Source organism: Musca domestica, unplaced genomic scaffold (assembly GCF_030504385.1).
Source record: "Musca domestica strain aabys unplaced genomic scaffold, Musca_domestica.polishedcontigs.V.1.1 33, whole genome shotgun sequence".
In the NCBI taxonomy this organism is placed as follows: domain Eukaryota; kingdom Metazoa; phylum Arthropoda; class Insecta; order Diptera; family Muscidae; genus Musca; species Musca domestica.
The window spans coordinates 8989417-9017333 of NW_026712312.1; the positions used below are offsets into that span (position 1 = coordinate 8989417).

Here is a 27917-nt window from a genome sequence, read left to right on the forward strand (position 1 = left end):
ATATATTTGCGATTAAGTTTACATTTTATCCCTAAAGACATATGTATGTATGTGTTTAAGACATAAGCTCAGATTATCTTCGAAGAATACGCGTTAATTTATTAATTGAAGTAGTAATGTGTTATTTTTTTCTTCTTAATTTTACCAATTAGTTGTGAGAAATTTAACATACTCTTAAAATGCTAAACAAGTAATTAATTAGTTGTAGTGCTATTATCAAAAACGAGTAGCATTAAAATTGAAATTCCTTAAGAGAATTTGAAATTTTGGAAAAACAAAAACAAAAATTGTTATCGTGATACACGACACACACACACACAGATATACACACTCACCCCACAACAATGGAGAAACATCAATCTGATACTTGTAAAAAATATATACAAACGAAAGCAAAAACAAAAATAAAATTGTTTTTATGTCAATTACCAATAAAAAGTTTCGTAGTTGTTTTATTTGGAACATTTAATGGGGAATTAATGTGGTCTCTTCTGCACAGTGAATAACTAAGTGCATATTCCTCAGTCGGGCGGACAACAAAGCATCATACGGTATTTTGAGTTATTAACACCCATTTCGAAGATCACTCAAATGGCATTTTCAGTTCTAAGAACACCGCACAATCGATGGCAATCAAAAACAGCAGGCTCCTCCTGACACAAATGTTGATGCATCCATGCTAACGCTACCACCTAGGCAGAAAGGTGTAAAGGAACCAAAGAAGCATTAAATATTAATCCGCAAAAATATTCCTACAGATTCACGCAACTCAACAAATAAGAATATTACACAAAATAATAAAAAATAATTTGTATATTTATTCAAAAAAATAAAATAATAGCATTAAACATATTACAAAAATATGTCGGTATAAAATAATAAATACAACAAATAAACAAAAAAGCGATTACATAACAGAATCCATGCCTCTACGTCTAGAACGTTGACCCAAAATCGGACGTGGCTTATATAAATCATCGCTGGAATAACGTTGTTGCCGCGCGAGCTTTTCCACCGCAGCCTTATGGCGGTCCAGTTTCTTAGACAGAGCTGAAGGGGACAAAATAGATTGTTTCCATTTAATTAGTTATTCGCAGTATGAAGATGGTTTTGATGTGATGATACCACAACTAACGTTTGGTATTTAAATTTATTTGCAAGGCTGCTATGCAAGATGGCTTAAAGTCTCAAACAACATGTTGTTGTAATTTCGATTTCAAAATACAATGTTATTGTACTTTGAAAATTGAATACAAACTTGGAAATATTTGCGAGTTATACAAATAATTGAAAAATAACTTAAGTTTTACGTTGAAATTTAAATGTTAAGATAAAATTGCAGACGAGAAATGTTTGATGCATGGCACCACATTCATTATTTGTCAATTGAAACTATTCTAGGGCAGGATAATGGGCGTGGACGCAATTAAAAGAAAACAAAAATTATATGCACACTAAATCCATAATACTCTGTTCGATGCATAACAAAATATTTGCATCTTCTTCTACATACCGGAATTTTTATCAATTTCTTCATTTTCTTTGGAGCTAACACTGAGATCCGAAGGTGTTGGCGAGGTTTTCAAAGCATTCTCGTCACTCTTGTCTATCGGGCAGCGTTTTTGCGGTGTTCGCTCATAGTCTTCAAAGTTTATAATTGATTTGCGTTTCAAAGATGTTCGTATTGAGCTGATCGATGTATTGGCACGATTGTGGTTATAATCATCTTCACTGGATAGCTCAATTCCTTCGTCAATAGGAGAATCAAACCGCAAGTAATTAACCGCTTTGCGACAAAGGTCCATAGTATCGTTTAGGATATTTATTCTCTGCCTGAAGGACTCTTGCAAATCCACTTCAAAATATAACAAATCTGCCTCGTTACCGGTTGTTATAGTTCGGCTATCGCTTTGAATGGCCGGTACTTCTATAAGGTGCCCTCGAGAATCTAGTTGAATGCATTGAGTTTGCGGATTTTCTAGCAAATCATTCAGAATAACTACATTGTTGGGTAATTTTGGAGTTTCGTCTTTCTTTTCGGAGAGCTCCCTGAGTGAAAGATCGTCGGGTTGATTGCCTGCAATATTTGAATGGATAAGTTCATGTATCAAAATAAGTTATTTTCAGGCTTACCGTGCTCCTTCGAAGCTGTTGAATGACCCGTATCACTGGCATATTTCGTTTTCGATTTGGAACTACTTGCGCTCGCAACTTTTTGATATTGACCGTGGTTTAATTTGCCACCACCGCCAGTGCTACTACCCCCTTTGTCGCCGTCATCATCATTTGAATCGGTAGACTTCCTTCTTTGTGGTTTTTGTTTAGCTTCATAGTGATCATCATCATAGCGCCCGCTACGTTTTGTCATCGTTGATGACGTGTTGGACGACGACGACGAATGGTCCTTGTTTGAAGAAGACAAGGAATTCCTCTTATCAGAGGATGATGCATATTTTCCATGTCGGGACGAGGAGTGTGAACGATCCAACTCCTTTTCATTCGATGACTTGTTGTGGGACGATGACGAAGAATGCCTGTTGGAAGATGATGACGATGAGTGTTTGCTGTTGCCTTTGTGGCTACTACTATTGCTATTACGGTGCCGCTCTTTGCCCTCTTTGCTACTGCGGTAACGCTCTCCTCTATCCTTCTCTCTGTCGTGGGATCGACGACGTTCCTTTGAATGTTTCTTATGCTTAGATGAAGAGGAATGTCTGGATGAGTGCTCTCTGTCTGCCCGGTGAGTGGATATAGGCGACGGAGTTGGCGGCAAAGGTTGTGAAATAGGAGTAGGGGTTGGCGTAACTGTTGGTGTTGCGGTCGGTGTGGCCGTGGGGGTCGATGGTATTTTGGATATTGTAGATACTGCGGTTTGTGGTGATTTTTCTCCTCTGCTCAAATCTTTATCTTTCTCATCCACAGTTACTTGGTTTGTAATGTTCGTGGGAATTGAAGCTGAATCTTCTATGCTCGAACCAAAGCTTGACTCCTGAGCATTTGGAGTTCGTTCCAAATCATGTTCCTTTTGCTCAGCTACAGAGCTAGTATTTACCGAAAACTTAAACATGTCACTCTTACATTCAGACAATGGAGTCCCCGAAGGCAACTCACATTTTATATCATCATCCATAGGTGATACCTGAGAATCTTCCAATTTCTTCCTTTCGGTTCCCTCAAACTTTATTTCATCTTTCTTGATATCGAAATGAAGTGTCGAGTCTGACTCCTTTCGGCCATTAGTACAGCTAGGTTCGCTGGAGTTTTCATTGAACTTGGGCATTTGTGCTTCTTCGGAAATATTTGCAGTTACGGCTTCCTCCTGCGAACTGCGAGGTGGCGCAGAGTCATCCTTAATTTCAGGTGTTAAACGCGTGTCGCTGGAAACACTTGATAATTGTGAATCTTGCGAGTTTCTGCAATCCATCGATTGACTGTTATTGTCTTTATCTATGTTAGTAGAACTCTGACTTTCACCCAGATCTTTCATCTCAGTTTTAACGGTGGTACTATCATTGTCATCAAATTTTTTAATGTTGTCTTCGGGCTCGTCATGCTCTGTCTTTATGGCTTTCGGCTCTAGCTTTATATCCTTTGATTCACTCTTCACCAATGGTTCAAAAGGCGGCGACTCATCATCATCTATTATTTTCTCTTCGGTCTCCATATCCACATTTGTCTTGTCATCACCTTCTGCCTCGGATTTCACGGTTCCTTTATCAGAATCGGGACTAACTTGCTCCAAATCATTCGGCAAGAGACTGCATGTTTCGACTTTCAGCGGTGGTGGCGGGGCAGTCAGAGGTAATGGTGGCAGTGGATGCATCAGAGGCGGGGGAGGAGGTTCGTAAATTTTTTGAGGTGGTGGCAAACCCAAATATTTATAGGCTATCTCCTCTATTCGAGGTTGAAAGACACTACCAATCTTTGGGTTCACTACTTGATCAACAATACGCTCAACGCCGACATCCAGGAAACCCGACCTAAATGCAACATAAGACTTGACAATGTGAATACAGGTATATTTTGTAACCATTACTTACTCGGCAATGTGACGTCGCAATTTTTCTCTCAATTGATTCTTGTTCATTTCCGGAGTCCATGTTTGTTCGGACAAAAACTTTTTAACAGACTTTTCTACTCGTTGCCGCAGATTTTGATAGGCGGGCTTTGTGTCCACATCGGCCATAGAATCCTTACGAAACTCATCAAACACTCCTTGTGATTTCACTTCATGCACTATTTTTTCCACAAGAGAAGCATCCATTTCCAACCTCGATGTTGACTCTTTGATTCTTTAGATTGTTTGCCAAAACAACAAGTTCTTCCTTCTTTATTCGAGTCTTCTTCTTTTTCAACACATTGTTTTTTTGCCTCTTTTTTCATTTCGTTCGTATATACTGTGAGCAGGGTTGCACTTTCCCGTAACAATGTACAAGGGTACTTTTTGTGAAACCAAATCACGGTTAAACACCTTACATTGGCGTTTTAACAAAAAATTATTCAATGATTCAAATTTAAAGCATTTAATTGGTACAAATTTGCCATATATTGTATATGTCATTGTTAAATCCACTCAATTTCAAAAGTCAGTTCTATAGATCCAGGGAATATTATTTGACGTATACGCTATCGAATTCAAATTTTAGATGGAGTGGATTTTGTAGTCCAAAAGTGCGCTCTAAGCAAGACGAATAATAATAATTTGACGCTATAGTGCCGTCTACTTAAATTTAAACTTTTCATTTGTAATTTTGTCTTGTTTATTGTCAGTTAGTACATTTCTCGACAGCACTACTTTAGTAATTTTGAGTTGTCCATTAATTTTTTCTGGCGCCGTTGATATTAACTACCTGGCGCATACGATCAAAAATTTTTGTCGGCATGATCCAAGTATAAGGTCCCCCTTCCAGCTCAGCTGATTACCACATGATCTGTCAATTAAATTTGAATTCGCTGCAACCAAAACAAACTTCAAAACTATAGTAGAAGAATACAGGTAGTCGCATCGCATAGCTGCTGGAACAATGAACTGTCAAACCAATTTTCAAATTGAAAATTGTTGCGTGCGTACCGCGATTGCGAAAGATTAATTTTCTGTATTATCGGCTGAGCGAGAATTTACATTTGTAATTACCGCTCCAGCCGATCTTGAAAAAATGAATGAACCGGATACGGTTGGGTGTCAAGGTGCTGCCAATGTTCATCTTAGTACATGGTACGAAGATCATATGCAACCATGGGTAACGATAGGGCTCGCTAAGTGCGATCAAAGAGGAAGAGAATAAACAAGGGAGAACAAAAAAAAAAAGGAAAAGTGGGAAGATTGCGTCCAATGGCTGCCATATAAAAGGGGTAACGGACAGAAAAATTCGCCATTAAAGTTTTGGTAAACGGGCAAGGAAAAATTTTTCTAAGCTAAAATTTAAAAAAGTGATCCCATAAAAACACCAAGATAGTGGAATTAAAGTTTTCGTAATTTTTTTATTTTTATTTGCCGATTGTTGTGTATGTGTGGGTGTGACCAAAATTTCGTAAGTTTCTGTTGTTCTAATAGTGTATGTCTTTTTGGTGTTTCGATGTTGTGTTTTTTCTTTTAAGATAACACCCCAACAAAAGACGGTTAGATATCTGACCCCTCCAAGTTTTCGGTGGAGGAGGTCAGCAAATTTTTTATATAAAGAGAGCGCAGCTGCCCAGTCCGTGGTTGAGGCTAAGCCCTGGTACGCCAAAGTTCTGAGAATCAAAGAGTGGTCGGCTCGGTAGGTCTGATGCCGAAAAGGTCAAAAAGATCATCAATATCTGGAAAGAAAAGAAAATATATAAGTACAGAATCTCCAGGTAATAATTTGTATTATTAAAACTTACCGAGTCCTGAACGGTTGGTGCGGCCAAGCGGCATATATATATATATATATATATCTTCCTCCTGCGGCCTGGAAAAAAGAAGAGAATTTTGATTAATAATTAATTTGAATGAAAAATGGAATGACACCAAAATTTTGTACTGACTAGTTTAATTTAATGTAATTGTCTGTAGTTTAAGTGTGATTGTCCTTAGTGTATAGAATTTAGGTTAAGATTTTGATATTGTGAAAATTTCTAACGCCCGGTTATATACCTGAGCGTAGGGTTAGACCGTCGTACGAAGGGAGAATTCCAGTTTATTTTTAATTTTGGACATAAGGTAACGTCCATAATATCCCCTTAACAGAGCTCTATTAGGGAGGGAGTAGATGCTTGAAGTGGCCAGATTGGCAAAAATTTTTATGTACTCTTCGTAGACTGTAGTAGCCCGAGCAATTGGCTCACATAAATACAGATTCAGGTGTTAGGAATTTTAAATTCAACATTGTGCAAATATTTAATTGTTAGGATTAAGTCAACTCTCGATATGTCAATAAATTATTTATATGTGTAAATGTTAACAGTGAATATGATGTGCTAATTTGTTAACTCTTGGGGGAATATAGGGTGTAAATTGTGTGGTAAGTGTTAGTGGAATGCGGGGCCCTTAAATATTTAAAAAATTACTGGACAAAAGGGTCAAGGTTGGGTGGGCTAAGTGTGGGTGCAACTTCCACCAAGCACCCTTGTCACCGGTGTATGGAGTGTTTGTATTTTTGATTGTTTTGATGTTTGTAATATGTCCCCTTTTTTTAATTGTTAGGCCCCTTGGACTGTTGGTGTCAGGGTTGGAACCGACCTGAGCAAAAAGCTCCCCTGAGCAGCTGGATACCCACCACAGTACCGCATAAGGTGGTAACCATAACAAAATCTTAAATGAAAAGTTATTCAAATTTCCAAAAATTGTTGAAAAATACATATCAACAAACCTACGATTGGTGTCGTATAAGAATATTTATAAAATGTACTTATTTTTGAAAAAAAAAAAATTAAAAACATACAGTAGAGCTTTTATACCATGGTAGAAGAATATAGGTAGATGCATGGTACAATCATGGTACAAAGAAGAGAAGGTAGGTCAACTTTGAAAAAATTGCAAGTATAGAGGTCTACCTGTTTGGCTTGTAATGTCAGAAATAGTATCAAAACAATAACAAAATCAAACAACTTGTTGCATTTATTTTGAATAAATAATTGAAAACCGCGAAAACTGAATGAAAGGTCAACACTTCTTTTCGAAACCAGGTTCCATGGTAGAATTACAAGGTAACCCTTTCAGGCCAGCTGTAGTCAACTTGATATGTCAAACAAGTTGTTGTAATTCGAATTCGCCGTAGAAATACATAACAGAAATTCAAACATCATAGAGGAAAAAATAAACACAAAAATATAAAAATCAAATTTTGTGATATAATTCAAATAAAAAAAACAGAATATGAGGTGCTGTGCTGTTTGCAAAAGAAAGGATAGTGAACGACAAGCAACATTTTTCAATGTACCCAAGGGAGAGACGAAGAGGTTGAAGTGGAGTGCGATTTGTGGGATCACTTTAAACCCAAACGCCAAAATATGTTCTCATAACTTCAACCCAAAGTATATAACGGGCATAAGTTGTAGAATGAAAATATTACCATGCGCTGTACCAGAGATGTATCAATTCTAATTCTATGGTGGTTCAAAAAAGAAATGTCCAGGGTACGTATTTGCTAGCAGTGAGAATATACATTAAATATATAAAATACGGTGTATATATAGCGGAGCCCAATGCAAAGAAGTCGGGAGGATGCTTCAGTGTGAGGCTGGAATAAATAAAAATGACAAAGAAGTTGTTATGCCCTACCATATCACATATCTTATGCAAAGAAGCAACAACATCAACTTAACGGATAAAGCTAAAGAGCTTTTTTTCAAATGCCGAATATTTTTTAGGGTTAGGCAACTAAATAGACGACTCAAAGTTAAGAAAGCGAAACAGCGGATCATGACCAATAAAAAATTTTTCAAAATAAAATTATGAACTTCATTTAACGGTTGGTATTTACGTAAACTCAATATTTTTTATTAATTTCATTTAAAATATATATATATATATTTTTTTATTTAGATCATCATTTAACCGTCATCCAGACCTTTGAGAAAATTTTGACCAAAAACGCCCCCTGTTTTTTAATTTTACTAACTACTCTTTGGTTTAATTTTGTAATTATATAATTTGTAATTATATCATTTTTTATTGTTACTTAATAAAAATAAAATAAATATTAAAAATAACAATTAAACAAGTTAAATAGTATCAGTCGGTATTGCCGACGGATGAATACCCTCAGCCTAAGTCTGTATTATTTAAATATTTTAAGACTTTTGTCCTGTGGGTTTTCAATATATCGAACCATTATAGAGGGAATTACAGAACAACAATATTGTTCGTTTAGCATCTGACCTAAACATAATATAAGGAAGGAAGGAAGGAAGGAATAAGTAGATAGATACTAAATCTTTATACCAGACTTTGTAATAGCAAAAATATTGATACGTGTGAAATTTGATGAGAATCCGATGTATATTTTACATTCTATGAGCGTTTTTGTTATTCCAAATGTTGACCCTTTGTGGGGGAGGTACCAAAAGGAATGACCGGCAACACTCCATATTTACTCCAGACATTGTAAAGATAAAAGTATTAGTATGTGTGAAATTTAATTAGAATCCGATGTATATTTTGCATTCTATGAGCATTTTAATTGTTCCAAATTTGGGCCCTTTGTGGGGGAGGTACTAGAAGGAGTAGTCCAATCTTGTCCATTCTCCCACCCAATCTTGGGGTAATGCAAATATTACGATTTGCAAAGTTTGAAGAAAATCCAACAATCCGTTGTCTTTATATGCGGTAAATTATTTTCAATAAAAATGTTGACCTTTTGTGGGGGAGGTACCAGGAGGGGTGGACCGATATTGCCCATCTCCTCTTTAGCCATATGGCTGAGGGTATAAAAACATTAAGTTCGGCCGGGCCGAGCTTTGAATACCCTCCACCATTACCTAAGAAAACATTTTTATACAAAAGTATCTGGATTCAAACATGTTCCACTTTAAACTACAAATACGACTGAGATCGGTAGGAGAATGCAGTAAAAGATTTCAAATACCAATAAAGTGTGTGGAACCGTTACATTGGAGTCGTACCAAAACATGAACCTATATAGACATATTTATACTAAGTGGATTTCTATCTACTGCAAGTTTTAAATACCAAATTTGAAACAATTCCGTGGGTAAATGTGACTAAGATCATTAAAATACAGTGGGGACATTTATATTGTACACAATTCCGATAGATCCACCGTAGTTGCACACAGGTTTAAATTCACAAGTTCCACGCATATATGTACATTTATTATTTACTCACTTTTAATGGCAAAGCATCAACCCTAATTCTAATACAAAAGGATAACTTGGAATCTTTACACATTTCTTAAAAACCTATATCTAATGCTACTAGGAGAATTATTTATTTTATTAAGAGAATACAAAATAAGTGATAACATAACATATATTTTGTATTTTCGCACTGGATTCTGTGCTGTTAAAAATGTCGTGAGGGAGGAACCGGAAGGAGTGGGACGACATTGCCTATCTCCGCATTATGTTTGTTAATAATATTGCGATGCACTATGTTTGGATGATGATCCATTCTACAGCTATCGTACGCACCAGCAAGACAGACGGACGGGTCGCCTCCAAATGTCCTGAAACGGATTTCGTCGAAAGAGGCGTTATTTCGATCAGATACATTTTGATCATATGAAATTATACAGACCTTCTCTAGCGATATGACTGATGGTATAATACGTATACACTTCCAGTTATTGTAGTATTTTCAGTTTATATGTTAAAAAATATACTAATCTCAACTAATATATACATATGAATAAACCAAAACAAACTTATTCAATGTTTCAGAATGAAGAGTTCTGATTGGTGCAAACCAATTTGCCCCAAATTTTATACTTCAAATAAATTCGCCCTGGTTAAAACTTTGACATATCAAGTTTCTAAAAAAGTTGCTTTGTTGTAATTTTCGCCTATGTTGCTACCTGGTATTTCTACCATGCCAGGTTCTATATATCTCTAAAGGATTATTTCGCTACAAAAACTCTAGATTTTGTCGATCCGAATTTGAATGTTTTCTGAACAATTTTTTTGTTATTTTGTTTATGTATGTGTTTTCTTTTCAATAACAAAAAAGTTGATCAGAAAATATTAAAATTCGGATGTTTTCAAAATGTTTATTTCAACGTATGCATCGACAAAATCTAGAGTTTTTGTAGCGAAATAATCCTTTAGAGATATATGGAACCTGGTTTTGAAAAGAAGTGTTGACCTTTCATTCAGTTATGGCAGAAGAATACAGGTAGATGCATCAACGCTTGGGAGCATTGATATGCCAAAAAGATTTAAATGTTTTTTCAAATATAAGTAGATTTTTATATGTTTTTTTTTATGCTACGTCAGTCGAGGCCATTATAATTCGCGTTTTTTCAAAAATTTTTACAAATTTAAATAATTTTTCATTCAACATTTTCAATTCCAAAATTTGTTTGACAGTTCATTGTCCCAGCAGCTGTGTCGACGCGTCTACCTATATTCTTCTACCATGGTCCGATTGCAATAGTGCCGTCTACTTAAATTTAGACTTTTAATTCATAATTTTGTCTTGTTTATATGTCAGTTAGTAGATTTCTCGACAGCAATGCATGAATTTGAGTTGTGCCCAGCGACTTTAGAAATTTTGAGTTGTCCATTGATTTTTTCTGACGCCGTTGAGATTAACTACCTGGCGCATACGATCAAAAATTGTTGTCGGCTTCTTTTTCTGCTTTTGGCGCAAACAACAAAACGAGTGGCGTTGAGCGCAAGAAATATCTGAGTCTTTGTGAAATAGTTTATAAATTATTTTGTTTTCTAGTTTTCTTCATCGTTCTGTTTGGGTAATTCCGAGAGTGTAAACTGCTTTTTACAGCAATAAATAACACCAAAATCATATGAATGAGACCTCGATGCGAAAGCACGCCATTAAAGTGAACTAAGTTAAAATGGAAAGCGAAGGTGAAAACACTGTTGTGAAAGGGCGATCTGCGAGACGTAGCAAAATTGGACAGCAGAATGAAAGAAGTACAAATGAAGAAAACATTGGTGACATATCCACTGATGGCACGCCATCGGAACTCAACTCAGTTTCCGCAGAAACAGACAAAAATTCCATAACCAAACCTGGTCAAGATAAACAGTTGTCGAGTACACCAAATTCGTCGACGCCAAGAAGTGTGTAAACTTTTCATTTATTTTGACAAAATTTCATTAATTATCATAATTTTTTGATAGGGAAAAAGGATCCACTCGCAAATCTTCATTCCAATCTTAGTCCCAAATATATCGGTTTTGTAACACCTACAACTAATTTAGATAGCAGTACTGAAGACAGAAGCCGAAAGACTCGGAGGCGTCACAATTTGAGCAACGGTACAGACTCGTCTTTGACTAAAGACACGTCCGATATGGCCGACGACATTAATAACAAATTTTGCGGAGTGCATGATACTTCAGTTGGTTTTGTGCGAAGAGTTAAAGAACCTACTACTAATTCACCAGAGAATCGCAACAGCCGAAGAAAAGAATTTGTTAGTCCCATTGACAAATTGTTAAGAAAAAATGGATCTATGGTGGAGACTGATAAGCTTCCTGAAGACGATAGTCATGATAGAAAAAACAAATCCTTGGATAATAAAGACAAACACACTCATTGTGATGAAGTGTATTTAAATAACAATCACCATCCTGCAAAATGCGAAGATCAGATCCCCCATGACGGGCAAGAAAAAGAATGTCAAGGAATCATAATTGGTAATGAAGAACACGAAGAGCATGTGGTAGGAAATAACAGTGAAAATGGTTGCACAGTAGATAAAAATAAGAGTGTGCGAACAAATGGCGATGTTGAAAAAGACGTATGCGACTCACATATACCTATCACAGAAAATTCACTCGACGCAGAGAAGACTTCCGAAGCCAACGTCAGAATTGAGACATCTAGTTCCGAAGATGTACGAGACCTAAGCCCAATCGAGTCTGCAGAATCAACAGAACATATAAGAAGAAAAGACAGAGACAAAAGCATGGAAATGTACAGTTCTTATTTGTCTGTAAATCTTGACAAAGAAATGGAAGTAAGTTGTCACAACAGTGTGAATGATGGTCTAGTAGAACTAAATGCCCAAACCCACAATGAGATAGATGAGAATGCAAATGAAAAACATTTGACATCCACTTTACTTTCAAAAATAAAAGATCAAAATGTAAGCGAAATAAAAACAAATCATAGTGAAAGTACACACGAGAAGACAACCACTGAAAATGAACATAGATCCGATGCTACGGTAGATGTGGCAGATGGTGATGGTGGTATGGTTGACGGTAATTCAGAGTTCGTAGATGCTTCGTCAGCTAAGTCGCCATCAACGGTAAGCATGGACAGTGCCAAAGGATCTTCGATATTGAATGAGGGCTCGTGGATGTCATTTTCTACCGGTGATCTATTTTGGGGACAAATCTACAATTATTGTTATTGGCCTTGTATGGTTTGTCCAGACCCTGAAGGTAAAACAATAACCGCAAAAGAAAATAATGCCGCCAGTGATCAACATGTTATGGTACATGTTCGTTTTTTTGCGGACAACGCTCGTCGAAACTGGGTAAAAAGAGAAAACCTAATGCCCTTCACAACGCTGGAGCACTATCAAGAACGTTTAGAGGAGTCTCGTCAAAAATATGGGACGAAAAGTGCCAAGTTTAAGCAGTTTGTACCGAAACGGAATCAAGTGCCCGTTTGGTACGAAGCAGTGAACGAGGCAAATATGGTTGCAGCCGTACCATATGAAGAACGCTTGGAAAAGTTTTATGAAATATTTGATAAATCAAAGTGAGTCTTTTTTTAATGCTAACCACGATTTATACAGCATTCAATGATTTTCTTTCTTTTTTGTAGATTGACACAAAAAAACAAACAACAGCGCAGGAAGTCAATGTATATACCTGCAGTCAAAAATGTAACACCATCAGATGCAGAAAGTTTATATGGTTCCCATGAAAATATAAATAATTTGTCGGCTCCGTCTGCAACAGGCAAGCGTGAGCGTTCTACATCACCATTTAGTCCCGCTTATTCTCCTATAAAACATTTGTCTGTTAAAAAACGTAAACTGAGTTCGGACATCGCGGCGTCATCAACGGATGCGGAAGCCACAAATAGTGCCGTCCCTGAAACTACCAGTGTTGAGCAGAACTCCTCCAATACCAACAATCAAATAGCTGTGAGAAAATCTTTGGATGAGTTGAACTTATTCAGTGGCAGAGCATTTCAAGAATTTTATGTGGCTATGAAAGATTTCGTACTGCAGGAGAATACCGATGAGAATTTGGATAAAAGTTTACTTGTGGCAGTGCGGAATATTTGGGCACTTAAACAGCTGAGCCATCAACAAATGCAGTGTAAACTGAGCCTTTCCGCTGGCGATTTGGATACGAGTTCCAATAACGATATTGAAACTGGCGGTGTTAAACGCCTTTCGAATCGTTTGAGAACTCTTATGATGCGAAAATCTATGCTCTCGCAACGTTCATCAATCGATTTGACGAATGAAGCGTCCACAGCTTCCAAAGCACCCCAAGTAAAGGAGTCCGTGGTCGATAAGCCTAAGAAAATGGTAAATCGTCCAATTTTAGAGGTCATCGATGACATTTTCGAACTAGATAGCAAGTATCTCTTTAAAGGATTGGGTCGAGACCCCGTATGTAAGTACTGCTTTAAACCAGGTGGTGGTCTAAAGCGATGCACAGGTCGTTGTCATGGTTGGCTACATCCTGAATGTCTGCATATGCATTTTTCCGAAAATGGCAAACTAAAGAAAATAGGCAAACGCAGTACTTCCGCCATAAAGTCTGCGAACGACTCCAACCTTGAGGCTAGTAAAAGTAATAGTTCGTCGACCACGGATCTCGTCGCTATTGACTTAATGCAAGAATCATCAAGCGCCGTACCTCACATCACTTCGGAAACTGATGTTGAAGTGATTTGTAGGGAATGTGCTAACAATGAGCCCACGAAATGCATGGTGTGCAAACTTACGGACTCTGCCAAACTAGATGACCCGCTAGTTAAGTGTACCATGGGTCAATGCGATAGGGCGTTCCATCCCGCCTGTTGCAAGTACTGGCCTCAATCCAAAATAACAATATCAAAAAATCGAATACAATCTTTCCGTTGTCCGTCTCACGTTTGCCATACTTGTGTGTCAGATGATCCCAAAGGAAAATTTCAGCAGTTGAGTAACGCTAAAATAACGAAGTGTGTCAAATGTCCCGCCACCTATCATACGGATTCTACCTGCATTCCGGCCGGATCACAGATCCTAACTGCGGCCCATATAATTTGCCCCAGGCATTCTAGTCCGAGACATGACATGACCATCAATGTCAATTGGTGCTTTATATGTGTTCGCGGCGGCCAGGTGGTGTGTTGTGAGACATGTCCTACTGCTGTACATGCCCAGTGTCTAAAAATCCCCATAGACCCTAACGAGGGCTACATCTGCGAAGAATGTGAGTCGGGGCGAATGCCACTCTATGGCGAAATGGTGTGGGCCAAGTTTACCAATTTTCGATGGTGGCCTGCCATTATTTTGCCTCCCACTGAAATTCCTACAAACATAGCCAAAAAGAACCACAATCCTTCCGATTTTGTCGTTAGATTCTTTGGCACGCATGATCATGGCTGGATATCAAGACGGAGAGTATATCTGTATTTGGAAGGGGACACGTCGGAACCGCCCAGAACGAAAGCAGGTATTTAGTTAACAAGCCCTGCTGTTAAACCAAGTATTCACACTAATTTTTTTGACAATCGTTACAGCAATTGATAAGTACTATAATAGCGGAATAGAAGAAGCTAAACAAATCTATGAAGTTGTCAAAGCCAAAAAACAACAACAAAGCATGTTGAATGAAAATAAAGAGCGATTGCATCCACAACCTTATACGAGAATTAAAGCCAATCGTCCCGTGCCACCGGTGAAACTTCACATCGATATCGAAAATGTAAGCAAATGTGACTGTGATCCAAACGAAGAAAATCCATGTGGTCCAGAAAGCAACTGCCTAAATCGGGTATTATATCATGAATGTAATCCAAAAGTGTGCCCGGCCGGAGAACGTTGCCAGAATCAAATGTTTGAGTCTCGAAAATCGCCACAGTTGGATGTCATATACATGAAAGAACGTGGTTTCGGACTAATTACCCGCGAACCTATTAAATCTGGCAGTTTTGTTATAGAATATGTGGGAGAAATAATCAACGATGACGAGTTTCGGGCGAGAATGGCCCAAAAGTCGTTGGATCGTGATGAGAATTTCTACTTTTTATCTGTGGAAAAGGATTATATTATCGATGCAGGACCTAAGGGCAATTTGGCTCGTTTCATGAATCATTCATGTGATCCGAACTGTGAGACACAAAAATGGTCGGTGAATTCATTGAATCGTGTAGGCCTGTTTGCCATCAAAGATATACCCGAGGTAAATACGACAATATGTTGTAGATGTATGATTTGACATTAATATCGAACTGCTCTGCTCTACAGAATACCGAATTGACATTTAATTATCATTGGGATGACTTGTTGGGTAACGAAAAGAAGACTTGCTATTGTGGTTCTAAAAATTGTGCAGGTCAAATCGGAGGCAAAATCAAGGAAATCGAGAGCAAGGTAATTGAAAAAATATAAAAATTTGTTCATGAATATGCATTATGTGTTTTACATTTACCTCTTAGGATATGTCTCCTAGTTCCGATGAAATGCCTGTTAAGAGCGGCAAGGGAAAGCAGAAAAAATCAAAACTAAAGCCATTAAAACGACTTCCCTCAAAAACAGCTGGCGTTGGAAAACGCAAGCCCATAACAAAATTGAAGGTAAATGCGACGGCTAAATTTAAATCAAATAAGATGGCTGCAGCTGCAGCTGTTGCAGCTAGAACCAAAAAGAAGAACACGAGTCCAAACGAAGCTGACATCACAACCAACGATAAAGAGGAAGCGACCAACAGCAATATTTCTATAGGGAACGAGGACGCCATGTCTTAGCTGGTAGCTAATTTTCGAAATTGTGTAAATGTTTATATGTAAACATATGTATTTTATTTTTATTCATTTATACGGGTATCTCCAAACATAAATTATAACAGCTCTTGCATTAGATATACATTTATTTTTGATTTTCTTAGTCTGCTTCCCCGATTCGCCTGTTGATGCTGCTCCACTCCTATGCTGAATTTAACAATTTTTACACTGTTTCTAGTTTTTATTGCATTTTTTTTTTGTTATAGTCTCTTCCAAGATTTGTTATAACTTTTTACAAAGTCCCAACGTACTCGTTTGAAATTAGGAACTACACAGATTTAGTATTAGTTTAACCAAAATACAAATCAATCTAAGTTAAATTGTCTATAATCTGCCTGAACATTTGCATATTTATTTTTTACATCTGTTAAGATTACATATATATTGCTAAATATGAGAAGGAATCAATTGTGTATTGTTAGTGAGGAAAATAATTATAATGTTCTTATTGAAAGATTTATTATGACACAATCAACCATACGAAAATATATAGTGTTTGTCGCAGTCGGACGGAGGTGGTGAACATTTTATATGGAATAAAACTATGTTTTTTATAATAAAATGTTGTGCATTATTTTGTACTTATTACTTGTGTATGTTTATGGCTACGAAGAGGTTTTAGTATCGTGTTTCCCTTTTTTTGATTGTAGACTTGGAAAATAATTCGATTGATGGCGTTTTAAACAATAAAGTCACAAGAAATCTCTTGTTTCGAGGCACTGAACAATCTAAATGAACATACCCATATTCATGTTGATTCCCCCACAAAAATCATGCTTTTACATTTTGTATTTATTGGATTTATTTCATTTTTTTCGTTCAAAATATGTATCTGATTTTTTTTTTTGGTTTTATAATATACATACACTGCATACAAAATGCAATATAAAATAAAAATTTTCAGTCAAAGTTTTATGGACTTCAATAAGCAACATTTACAATGTTCCATTATTCGCCTTTAACTTTTTATAATTTGATAGAACTTTGGCATTTACAGATTGATTTCCAATCGCTTACGGTTATATGATTAATGGCTAAAATAGCGATCCGTTTTAGAAACAACGCTCGATTACTTAGAGTAGAAAAATGTATGGATGAGAGCATCGAAGTTGTCATTTTCTACGTGAGGGTAAACAAATGTGAAATTTACAAAAAAAAAATGTTCTCTTAAAATTACATTTTAAAAATTAATGTCTCGGAAATGTAGGGTTAAAAATAACCATTATCGTACAGTGGCACAACATTTGACATTCGCTGGACTATGCTCTTCAAGGAGTCACGACTTGCTTCATAAGGCGTTCGCAAAGCTAATAGCCGCAAACCGCTTTGGTTGGTTATTTCAATGACGAACCATTTTTCGAGAACTTTTAAACAGTTTCGCACAGAGTCGGTGGATATACTTTCAGCTGCAAGGAACAAGTAAAAGGTTGATGTTTAATATGTCACATTGCCACATCGAGTAGTACCTACCATAGGGGCATAGTTGCTTGTTAACCTTCTCGTGCAATTCCTTCATTACGAATTTTATAAATTCACTTTCGAGTATTGAATTCTTATATAATATAAATAATGAATTGACAACTATATAATATGTCTGAGCAAATGGGGCTAGGACTTCACAAACAGCCTTCTGTTGATTTATCGTTTCGGGAACTAGGAAAATATCTGGTTCATCGGTTGGTTCCAAATTGTCGAAATCGTTGGGGTCTTCATCTTGATCCAAATCATTATTTTCGATGTAAGAAGCTATGGCTCGAGCCATTCGCATTGTTTCCATGGGGGCATCAGTTTGATTATCAGACTGAAGAAATTAAACAAAATATACGTATGTATATAAACATATTTAAAATAATACTAAGTCGAACCTACCTGCACAGTTTTAATGAAGCCTTGCATTATCAATTCATCCAGAGCCAATTCTAGCATGTTGGCAAGAACTTGAGTGGGTTTATTGAGAATGTACTCGTACCGATATACTTCGCAGTTCTCTAAAGCCATTTCGATGACCTTTTTACGAGATACACCGGGTTCCTGTTTCTCATTCACTTCATCTGATGTTGGGAGCAGTTTATGAAACGTTGTAAGAACAATCGATTGCAAAGCAAAGTGGGGAGTAATCGTATTCGAGTAATAGGCCAATTCAATCCAGCTTTCCACTGTTCCCTTCGGTCTAATAATCGTACAGCCATTTTCGTCTTTTGATCGCACAACCAAGTTTTCGCCTAACAAATCGGCTGCATAGTTTACAATATGCGAAGACTCCCCGGAAAAACCAATATCTTTTCGTCCCTTGAGTGTGGTACGCAATTCATCTAAACCTTTGGCAATTTCAATGTCTGTCGCACCTTGGCGATAGCGCGTGAGCAGAAGGAAAGCCAACGCGTTTGTGGACATAACAGATGTGGCAACCGCACAATCGAAAACAACTTGCCGCGAAATACTGTCTATGAGATTGCGATGTTCCTCACACACCACATCAGTGCCGTACAGCGATGAGGTAGACTGATTGTGTTGCAAAGTACGAGCTGACGGTTTGTAAATTCTCATTGATCCATCTTCCTTGGCTATTTTATTGTAGGATTGTACTAATTCTTTGATGGAGTAAGGTTCATTGAAATCTATGCGCATAAGTCCGTACTTGGAATTCAAGGCCTGTAATTAGAAATATTCATTCAACAAAGATGGTATTTGACCATGTTTGTAGTAAGTTACCTTCCATATGCCTGATATGGCCTTTCCAAAACTTTCGGGAACTTTTTTCTCGCCTTTTTGTTCTCGAACGAAATTTCCATCCACAAGTTTTTCATAGTTCACCGACACTGGTACTATTAGAGCATCGGGTATAGTTCCGTCCATAAATGCATTGACAATCACCGATAGTATTCCGCCTTTGGGAAGACAGGGTTTACCAGTTCGCGTCCGACCTCCCTCAATAAAGAATTCTACGTTGTGACCCATTTTCAGAGCATGTTGCAAATACAAATGTAGGACAGCGCGATACAGAATATCCTTCTTTCCCACAACCGGATCGATTTTCCGCTTTATGAAAAATGCTCCAAGGCCGCGAAGCAGTTCTCCAAAAACAGGAATCTGTAGATTATTACCAGCTGCTACCAGGGGACTTTTAATGTCATTGTTATATAATATAAAGGTAACCATAATATAATCTAAGTGGCTGCGATGCAATGGCAAGAAAATCAGTGGTATGCCTGGAGCTTTCTCCGAGGCGGCTTTTAGCATTTCAATTTGTTGTGTATGCGTGACCACGCCGCTCAGAAAACAGGGCAACAGCTTGTACAATATCCAGGAAGTTAGGGCCAATAGGAAGTTGTTGAGTGTGGAACGCATGTCCTTAAGTATGCTAATGGCACGGCGCTCCTGTTTATTGAGAAACTGTTGGTAGTCGGCCATGGAGTCCTCTAAATAGCTATCTTTGCTTTCACTATTTCTATTGAGATCTTCGTTTGAGTTCGCCGAATTGGTTTGTTTCTCCTTTAACATTTGTTCGGCAGCTTGTTTGATGGCTCTCTGAAGAAGCGGGTCATTTTGTACTAAGTTGGAAACCTGCAAGAATACGACAATAATATAAAAATTGCATTCGGCCACGCACAATAAACGCACTTACCTGAGGATAGCAAAACTGCTTGCTGCGTGTCGCCTGGGCAATATATGGGAAATAGACGCCCCAATCAAATATTGAATTGTATGGCTTTCGACCAGCATGTGGAGTCATGTCCAACATATTTTGGGTACCAATACCATGGGCCAGTGCATTTTCGCGTTTCGGTTCCTGCAGCCGAAGAATGGGGTAGAACGAGAGAGAGAAACAATAATTAAACAAACAGTCGACGGTTTGTTGTGATGTAACAAACAAAGTATAAACCATCTATAATTAATGCCCATAATTTGGAGGAAATATATGGATGTGTATATATGTATATTCATAAGAAAGTGCATGTGTACTTTCCTAATGAACCCACCTCAAACCAGCCACGCGTTCTTATAACAAATTCACTCATCTTCTACAAATCAAATCTCAGTCTCCTCGAAAGATTCAATAAAATGTCGCCAACGACACATTTAAAACGGTTGATTATTATTAACTTAACAGCGTTTTGCCTCCATTTGTTACAAAATAATTTAATTTTCGTGTCTTCAATTAAAGCAAGCGAGAAATGCACCGCACAATGCAATTTTTGCCGCAAATAAGTCAGGTCAAAGTCGGTGCCAAAGCCTTAGACGACGTTGACGTCTGTCGTCTATCAGCTGTTCGTGGGAGATTTTGCCAGTGTATATGTAGTGTTTTTTATGTCGTCCGCTTTGATATGTTGGAAAGTGCAACTTGCAAAACCATGCAAGTTTTCATTTAACCATTTTTTCTAAAAGATTTTTGAGTGCTGTTCTTTCAGATTTAATTGATTCGTGGTTGCAAGGAGACTTTTTTCTAAAATAGGTACATGTATTTATTGGACTTTTGATTTCATATGATGGGGTCATTATTGACTAAATTAACCTGCACACTTTGGTTCTTTTACGAAAAATCCATGACATATTCCAGAAAAAATCTTTTAATGTATTCTTACCTTAAAGATGAGAATACATAATGAAGTTGAAAGTTAAAGTCAAGTTTAAATGTGAGGTTACATAGAAGGATTTTTCTCGCATGTCTCCGGCTCCTTTTTCGTAAAAGAACAAAAAAGTTAGGGTGACCATTTTAAATTATGTGACGTAAATGTAGTAAAAATATTGTTAATTATATGATCTTAAGCTGGGAATACATAAAGCGCTTAAGCTGGGAATACATAAAGCGCTTATTTGGCTGGCTTAAGTCATCGGCTGGCTTCTTTGGAAGTGAACAAAGGAGCCTAGGGCCAAAATCGAACTAGGTCAACCTAAAACTCCTTTGTTTATTTACGAAGAAGCCAGCCGATGACTTAAGCCAGCCAAATATGCGCTTTATGTATTTCCAGCCTTATTTGGCTGGCTTAAGTCATCGGCTGGCTTCTTCGGAAATGAACAAAGGAGCCTAGGGCCAAAATCAAACTAGGTCAACCTAAAACCCCTTTGTTCATCTACGAAGAAGCCAGCCGATGACTTAAGCCCGCCAAATATGCGCTTTGTGTATTTACAGCCTTAACATGGTAGAAGAATATAGGCTTTGAACATTTTTAAAATGTGTTAAAAATATACTTTTTTAATATTTCTTTTTTATACGAAGCCAATCGGTAGTTGTTTTTCAACAATTTTTACAAATTTCAATAATTTTTTCATTCAACATTTCCAATTCCAAAATCATTTTGACAGTTCACCGTCCCAGCAGCTGTGTCGAAGCGACTACCTGTATTGTTCTACCATTGGATCTTAAGGTGAGAATACATAAAGCGCTTAAGGTGAGGGTACATAGAAAGCTTGGCATCATGGCTAGGCATAAAATTGTCAAATTATACAGGGAAAAGACGGCAGAATTTGGGTGCGGCTCTGGCATCCCTTTATTATATGTCACAAAATATGCCATGCGATGACTTCCATCTGTTTATGTACTCTAACCTTTATTTGGCAGGCTTAAGTCATCGGCTGGGTTTTTCGGAAATGAGCAAAGGTCCCTAGGACCAAAATCGAACTAAGTCAAGCTAAAACTCCTTTGTTCCTCTACGAAGAAGACAGCCGATGACTTAAGCCAGCCAAATAAGCGCTTCATGTATTCCCACCTTTAGTTTTTTATGCCGATCCGAAAAATGTATGATTTGTGCGGTATAAAATTATTAATTCGAAGAGTAAGAAACGGAAGAAATAACATAATGTATCCTACAAAGCATGGTGAAGGGTATGAAACCTGGTGGGCAGATGAGGATCCTTTGTAATATTTGAAACTTCTGCTATCCAATGGCTTTTCTCTTTGTAACTATTATTATTAACATTATTTAATATTATATAATACTTACTGGCTTGATACGCATCGTGAGAAGAAGTTCATTGCCCAAATTGTTGAATTTCAACAATTGAGATCGATAATTGATTTTCAAGTGTAGGTTTGGAAACAAGCTGGCAATTATTGAAGGCGCTCTGCAATGAGAAGAGAACAAAAACCTATAGAATATTGTATAAATAATTGTATTTTTTAAGATATATACGTTTTTGTAGGGAATACGAAAAATCCTAGTATATTAAGTGGGTTATTGAGAAAATTCTTGATTGATTCAAGATGCTTTCTCTATTTACTTGCGATTTTTGAAGCAATGGTAAAATGGATACATTTCAATTTCAAATGTCAATTCCATAGCGTATACCATGGTAGAAGACGCAGCTGCTGGAATAATGAGAGATCAAACCAATTTTGGAATTTAAAATTTTGAATGAAAAATATGAATTTCCAACAGTTTTTACAAATTTGAAGAATTTTTCATTCAAAATTTCTAAATCCAAAATTGGTTAGACAGTTCGTTATCCCATCATCTGTCTTGATGCGTCTAACTACATTGCTACGATGAAGACAAGGTGGGATAAGTTGGAAACAGCATAGAAATTATCGTACATATCTATTACGATCCATACAGTTATGCTTTTTCCAACTTATCCCACCTTGTCTTCATCGTAGCAATGTAGTTAGACGCTAGTTATTTAATAGAATAATAATGTTAAATACTTATTATCTAAAAAATAATTAAAATATGTTAATTATTGTCTGAAAATTGTAAATATTTTTGCAACATTTTGCAAACTCGCAGCACTGTCAAATTGCCTCACTTTGCTCGCTCTCATTTACTGGTCTTTTGGGTTAGGGACCAACATTTTGTAATACCATTGTTGTGATAGCAATTCTGACATTTAAATCCTCTCTTACAACTTCCTCTAAGTTATTCTACAATAAAGAGTACCATGTTATACAATATGGAATTGGCATTTGAAATCGAGTGGATTTGGGAAATCTAAACGCACCTTTAGTTAATTACGCATTCCATGTTATCATAAAAGAAAAATGGACTTAATGTACCATGGACTCATAATCTGAAAACTGTAATTATACCAACTGCCAACCCTGAATGAATTAAATCAGTTACGAAAACAAATTAATTGCATTCAATTGAGATGTAATTATCAGTCGTTAAAGCCTTTCGTATTAGAAATTTGTGCGTTAGCTTTATTGATCTATTATCGATGCACAAATGAGATACTTATAATAATGGCGGCACGATTTTAATTTAAGTGTGATAACGTTCGATTGACACATTATTGATGTCAATATACCTTTAACGAAACGCTAAACAAAAACAATGAATCCAATCGGTTAATATAACATAGTCTTATCCATATCGTTCAATTCCTTTAATAAAACAAAAAGACAATTACGACTTTACATGGATGGTTCTAGCTAACAAATAACATATTTTTGCCGAAACACTGTCCGACCATTCCTAATCGGTAAGCAGATTAGAAACAATGAGTCATGTAATGATTTTGGACATGGCACACCTGCTAAATATTTCCAAAATTATTGTTGTACTACACAACACTTGTTTTGCTTCAAGTAAACATTGTTTTATGATAACATTTAAAGTTCAAGGGTTCGGAATAAATAATGGTAGGTAGATTGTAAGGCACAAATAAATTGCTCCGTGTTTTCAGAGGATTAATATATATTCTTTAATGTGAAATCCAACGGAATCATATAGGATACTTTTCCTTATAAATCCTATTATGAGTCCCATCACAAGGAAACGCTATCTCTTTCATCTTCTCATTTGTATGTGTATTGGTTATCTTCGATTTCGAAAATTTCTTTTCATTTTTAGTAATTACTTCAATTATAATTTTACAATCTTTCTATTGTTTTAATGTTTTCTAATCTGTTGTGTTTGTGTAAACTTTGTACTTGATTGCAGATAGAAACAGTAAACGGCAGCGTGTTATAATTCTATTAAAAAATATTTAGTACCGCCTTTTAGATTAAGTTAATACCTAACACAATATCAATTCATTTCGAGTACAATTATAAAATTTATAATCCAAAAACAATAAAGCTAACCAGAGATATTTTTTTATGTTTAGCTCATTTGTGTAATTAAAGATCTATAAGATATGTTCAACATTTTTTTTTCTTTTTTGATTATCGGGTTTAATTTTCATGAATGCCAATGTTTAACATTTAAATCGCATTTTTATTTTATATTCGTATAAATAAGCTAAAGCTAAATATAATAAGAGGCCAATGGACTGAAACTTTATTCAACGAATTACAATTAAATATTTATAAACGGCTCCAATTTACATAAGCAATTTTCTCAATTAATTCGTAGTGCAAATGATTCACAATTAGTAAAAAATGGCAGAAGTATTTTCACAATTAAAGAAAATGCTTATACATCAGTCCACGAAAATATTGAAAAAAAATATGGAAAAGGCCTTTTTAAGCGCGATCTGGATTGCGATCAATACTTTTACGTTAAAGATATAGAAAATATGGATGAAAATCGGATGTTGTTGAAGTATGATGATCGCAATGTCCTTTTCATGACACTGTGTGGAATGCCTAAGAACAATTTACAGGCTTTAAGGTCTTTAAAATATCTCCTTGACCTCTAAAAATTATGATCCATATCCATATATATAACGGTTTTAGACCCTAGGTCTCTTCGGGCCAAATCTGCCAAACTTAGTACCTCGTAATGTTATTGTCAAATTTAGACCGAGTCTTCTTGTACCTCGCCAAAAAAACATTTTCAAAGAAAATAATTTACTGCACAGAAAGAGAATGGATAATACGAACTTTGCAAATTCTAATATTTGCATCAGTGCTATATCAGGAGCGAAAATGGACAAAATAGGTCCACTACTTCTGGTATCTCCCCCATAAAGTGTCAAAGTTTTGAACAACCAAAACAATCACAAAATCTAAAGTAAGCATCCGGTTCTCTTCATATTACACACACCCCAACCCAAGGTCTGGTGTGAAGATGGGATATATCGGTCCACACCTTGTGGTGCCACCCCCACAAAGGGTCAAAATTTTGTGTATCCATGAAGATTATAAAATGCGAAATTAACATCCGATTCCATTCAGACTTGGTACATCTCAATATTTCCATCAACACAACATCTGTTATAAAGATAGTAGAGATCGGACCATTCCCTCTGGTACCTCCCCCACAAAGGGTCAAAATTTTGAATAACCAAAACGATCATAAAATCCAAAATAAGTATCCAGTTCGATTCAAATTACACACGTCACCCAAGGTCTGTGGTGGTACCTACCCAAAGAAGTGTACAAATTTTGAATAACCAACACGATTATAAAATCCGAAATAAGTATTTAACTCTCTTCAAATTTGACATATACCAACATTTTTCCTAACACAAGATCTGATATATATCTGCGAATCCGTTCTGGTACCTCACCCACAAAAGGTCACAATTTTCAATAATCTCTCAACCAGAAATCTGAGATGAACATGAAATTTATCGGAGTATATGATTTCGCATGAAAGTGGATATAAAGGTTCGATTTCCTTCAAATTCTTATGTCAGACACGAATTGGACAACTGCGGAATGCCCTCCACCATAAAGCTTCAGTAGTTAGAATAATCATAACTCAAGGCTTGGGGTATACATCTGTCGGAAAAACCGACTGATACTATTTTACTTGTTCCTCTAATATTATGATATTGTCATCCTTATATATTTTAGAATATTAAGAATTTAAAAGTAACGTAAAAGCATGAGTGGCTATGGACATATGACGATAGTCGGGTGGTCCTTAATGCACTTAAGTCACAAGCCATTATATCGAGATTCCTATTTGATTTGAGGGGGCTTTTGGAAGCATCAAGTCATAGCAATATTATGGGGAATTGAATGGCTTATAAGTTCGGCGCGGGTTTCCTTGTTCCTTTAGGAATCAAGGTTGGTAAATGACCATTGCAGTATCGCTTTAGGTGGAATAGAGAAACTTCAACATTTTTCCCAGTCATCTAAAGTTTTGCCAAGAATTAAGAATAGTTAAATTAATCTATCAGAACTCTAAACACAAACTTCATTCAAGAGATCTCCGAGTAAATACAACAGTTGTTTGTGCATCCATCCAATCTTGGAGGAAACATAATTGCTCTGTAAGCTGTGTATTTCTTTGTTTGATATATGTTTTAGTTGGCTGTATGTATATGTGTATTGTATATGGTTTTCAAGCTTACCTGGTTTTAGCATAAATATAATAAACTATAAATGCAACAGATGCTGCTTCAAAACAGCCAAGCAAAGAGAATTCAATTGCTCCCTGCAGGAAACCAATAGCCGAAGTAAGCATGATGAGAGAAAAAAGAGGGAACCAGGATGACGAACAGCAGGATTGCAAATGAACGGCAAAGAAACGAACCAAGTCTCAAGCGAATAAAAGGTAAAGAGATCCGCGATAAATGCAGTTTGTCGGCACACAAAAATTAAAATATTGGTGGTTGCAACGGCGATGTATCGCGCTATTGCTGCTGCAACAGGCCTTCTGTTGTTCCAGGTTTCTGTTGCCAAACGTTGATGCAGCAATAATTCTTTATAGATTTCGACTTTGTACCAACAACACGATCATTATGTTTTTATTATTTTATTTTGTTGTGTTTTGAAGTCTTTTCTGTTTTGGAAATTATTTGTTTGTTTTAATTTTTGTTTTTAAATTTAAATAATTTGATAAATACAACGGGTTGTTTTGAAAATGATCGTCTAGAACCACTATCTATTTGGGTGGTCCGGAATGATTTCTTTAGGAAGATTTTGTCTGCCTCAGTATTATCAATGGAACAGTACCATGCTACAAACACGCGATTGCGCTCTTATCATCGAAGAGATCTGTGCAAAATATCTCTGAACGATTCCGTCCGTTTTATTCCACTTTTTCGATCAGATGCTAGCTGCCGTCTATACGTTTTTATTTCGAATATATAGTTACTTTGCACGGAGAAAAGACAAGACAAAAATCGTATGATCGGTTTTCGTTTAGTTAGCTTTCTTTTCGTTTTGTTGTTTATTTATATTCTTACTTTGTAGACGATTTTGTTCTTTGAATATTACGGGGGTTGGTTGGTTTTGTCGATTTCTGCCTTTTCAGTAGTGCTTTTGATTTACTTTTTCGCGAAACGACAAACATTTATGTAATTTTTTTAAGATTTTCGTTATTATTTTCATAGTTTATGTGGTTTGCGGTCACAACACGACTCTGCGAAGATGCAATGCATTCTATTCAACAACTACTGTCTGCATGATAAAGCTACCAACTTCAGCTGGAATGTAGCGATGTGTGATGTGTTTTTGCTTTGTTGAACAATTTTTTTCATTGGTTTATTTTGATTTTTCACTGACTTTTCACTGAACTTAATTGTGTTGTAAACAAATTACTAATATATATGTAGGTATGTATCGGTTATTTGCTATTGGAAATGGTTTCCAATTTTTGAATTTTCGTGGGAGTTCTTTGCCGCGTCCTGTTCGAGCTTTGCATTTAATATGCGTGCTACGGCCAAAAGACAGTCGTTTATTAATTAATTTTCAATTAGATTCTTTTGCCCGACAGTCCGCTGTTGTTATTTATTATTGTTCTTGCAAAAAAACGCTTATTGTTGTTGCACACAGAGTGTTACGTCTGTGATTCAATTATAGTCGGTGCTCACCCGAAGAGATCGCAATTCAAAGAGAAACTATGGAATATAGTTTTCGTTCTTTCCCTCTACATTACAATAATCTCTTATTGCTCTCTGCTCTCCAATTGTCATGTGATATACCCTACAACCATTAGTGTCGAACAGA

General features: G+C 36.5%; 3 protein-coding genes and 2 long non-coding RNA genes across 7 annotated transcripts; 2 read left to right on the top strand and 3 right to left on the bottom strand.

The window, feature by feature from the left end:
- Positions 1-14: 14 nt before the first annotated feature.
- LOC101899747 (biorientation of chromosomes in cell division protein 1-like 1) lies at positions 15-4428 on the bottom strand. Of its 2 annotated transcripts, none has more exons than XM_059125455.1 (4): positions 4041-4428; positions 2134-3980; positions 1514-2077; positions 15-692 (listed from the first exon to the last, which is right to left on the bottom strand). In XM_059125455.1, exons 1-4 carry the CDS (start codon positions 4262-4264, stop codon positions 634-636), a joined length of 2694 nt encoding a protein of 897 aa, XP_058981438.1. In that variant the 5' UTR covers positions 4265-4428; the 3' UTR covers positions 15-633. The 2 variants fall into 2 exon arrangements, with proteins under 2 accessions (XP_058981438.1, XP_005184275.2); XM_005184218.4 differs by lacking the exon at positions 15-692 and adding an exon at positions 799-1050 and having other exon boundaries at positions 4041-4410.
- A 1033-nt stretch (positions 4429-5461) lies between these two features.
- On the bottom strand, positions 5462-6772 carry LOC105261852 (uncharacterized). Its single transcript, XR_891551.3, has 2 exons — positions 5866-6772; positions 5462-5799 (listed from the first exon to the last, which is right to left on the bottom strand). It is a non-coding gene; the product is annotated as an uncharacterized LOC105261852 (long non-coding RNA).
- A 192-nt stretch (positions 6773-6964) lies between these two features.
- Positions 6965-8063, top strand: LOC131803774 (uncharacterized). Its single transcript, XR_009342761.1, has 3 exons — positions 6965-7599; positions 7660-7934; positions 8009-8063. It is a non-coding gene; the product is annotated as an uncharacterized LOC131803774 (long non-coding RNA).
- A 2702-nt stretch (positions 8064-10765) lies between these two features.
- LOC101899586 (nuclear receptor binding SET domain protein) lies at positions 10766-16694 on the top strand. The gene is made up of 6 exons (XM_005184217.4): positions 10766-11226; positions 11287-12880; positions 12947-14802; positions 14870-15531; positions 15597-15722; positions 15788-16694. The coding sequence occupies exons 1-6, from the start codon at positions 10998-11000 to the stop codon at positions 16094-16096; spliced, it is 4776 nt and encodes a 1591-aa protein (XP_005184274.2). The 5' UTR covers positions 10766-10997; the 3' UTR covers positions 16097-16694.
- A 215-nt stretch (positions 16695-16909) lies between these two features.
- Positions 16910-27667, bottom strand: LOC101899063 (glycerol-3-phosphate acyltransferase 1, mitochondrial). 2 transcript variants are annotated; one of them, XM_005184213.4, is made up of 7 exons: positions 26318-27667; positions 22075-22195; positions 19758-19922; positions 18845-19696; positions 18002-18784; positions 17603-17933; positions 16910-17538 (listed from the first exon to the last, which is right to left on the bottom strand). In XM_005184213.4, exons 1-7 carry the CDS (start codon positions 26428-26430, stop codon positions 17342-17344), a joined length of 2562 nt encoding a protein of 853 aa, XP_005184270.2. In that variant the 5' UTR covers positions 26431-27667; the 3' UTR covers positions 16910-17341. The 2 variants fall into 2 exon arrangements, with proteins under 2 accessions (XP_005184270.2, XP_005184272.2); XM_005184215.4 differs by lacking the exons at positions 22075-22195; positions 26318-27667 and adding an exon at positions 20113-20529.
- Positions 27668-27917: the final 250 nt, after the last annotated feature.

What these genes read in the sequence shown, in the direction of transcription:
- LOC101899747 (XM_005184218.4), bottom strand. Translation starts at nt 4,264, where the DNA reads ATGGATGCTTCTCTTGTGGAAAAAATAGTGCATGAAGTGAAATCACAA. An exon ending in TTGCGACGTCACATTGCCGA is followed by an intron (nt 3,981 to 4,040) that starts GTAAGTAATGGT and finishes TGTTGCATTTAG; the next exon opens with GTCGGGTTTCCTGGATGTCG. An exon ending in AACAGCTTCGAAGGAGCACG is followed by an intron (nt 2,078 to 2,133) that starts GTAAGCCTGAAA and finishes CAAATATTGCAG; the next exon opens with GCAATCAACCCGACGATCTT.
- LOC101899586 (XM_005184217.4), top strand. Translation starts at nt 10,998, where the DNA reads ATGGAAAGCGAAGGTGAAAACACTGTTGTGAAAGGGCGATCTGCGAGA. An exon ending in ACCGCCCAGAACGAAAGCAG is followed by an intron (nt 14,803 to 14,869) that starts GTATTTAGTTAA and finishes CAATCGTTACAG; the next exon opens with CAATTGATAAGTACTATAAT. An exon ending in TCAAGGAAATCGAGAGCAAG is followed by an intron (nt 15,723 to 15,787) that starts GTAATTGAAAAA and finishes TTTACCTCTTAG; the next exon opens with GATATGTCTCCTAGTTCCGA.
- LOC101899063 (XM_005184213.4), bottom strand. Translation starts at nt 26,430, where the DNA reads ATGCTTACTTCGGCTATTGGTTTCCTGCAGGGAGCAATTGAATTCTCT. An exon ending in TCACGATGCGTATCAAGCCA is followed by an intron (nt 19,923 to 22,074) that starts GTAAGTATTATA and finishes CTTCGGCTGCAG; the next exon opens with GAACCGAAACGCGAAAATGC. An exon ending in AGCAGTTTTGCTATCCTCAG is followed by an intron (nt 19,697 to 19,757) that starts GTAAGTGCGTTT and finishes GTATTCTTGCAG; the next exon opens with GTTTCCAACTTAGTACAAAA.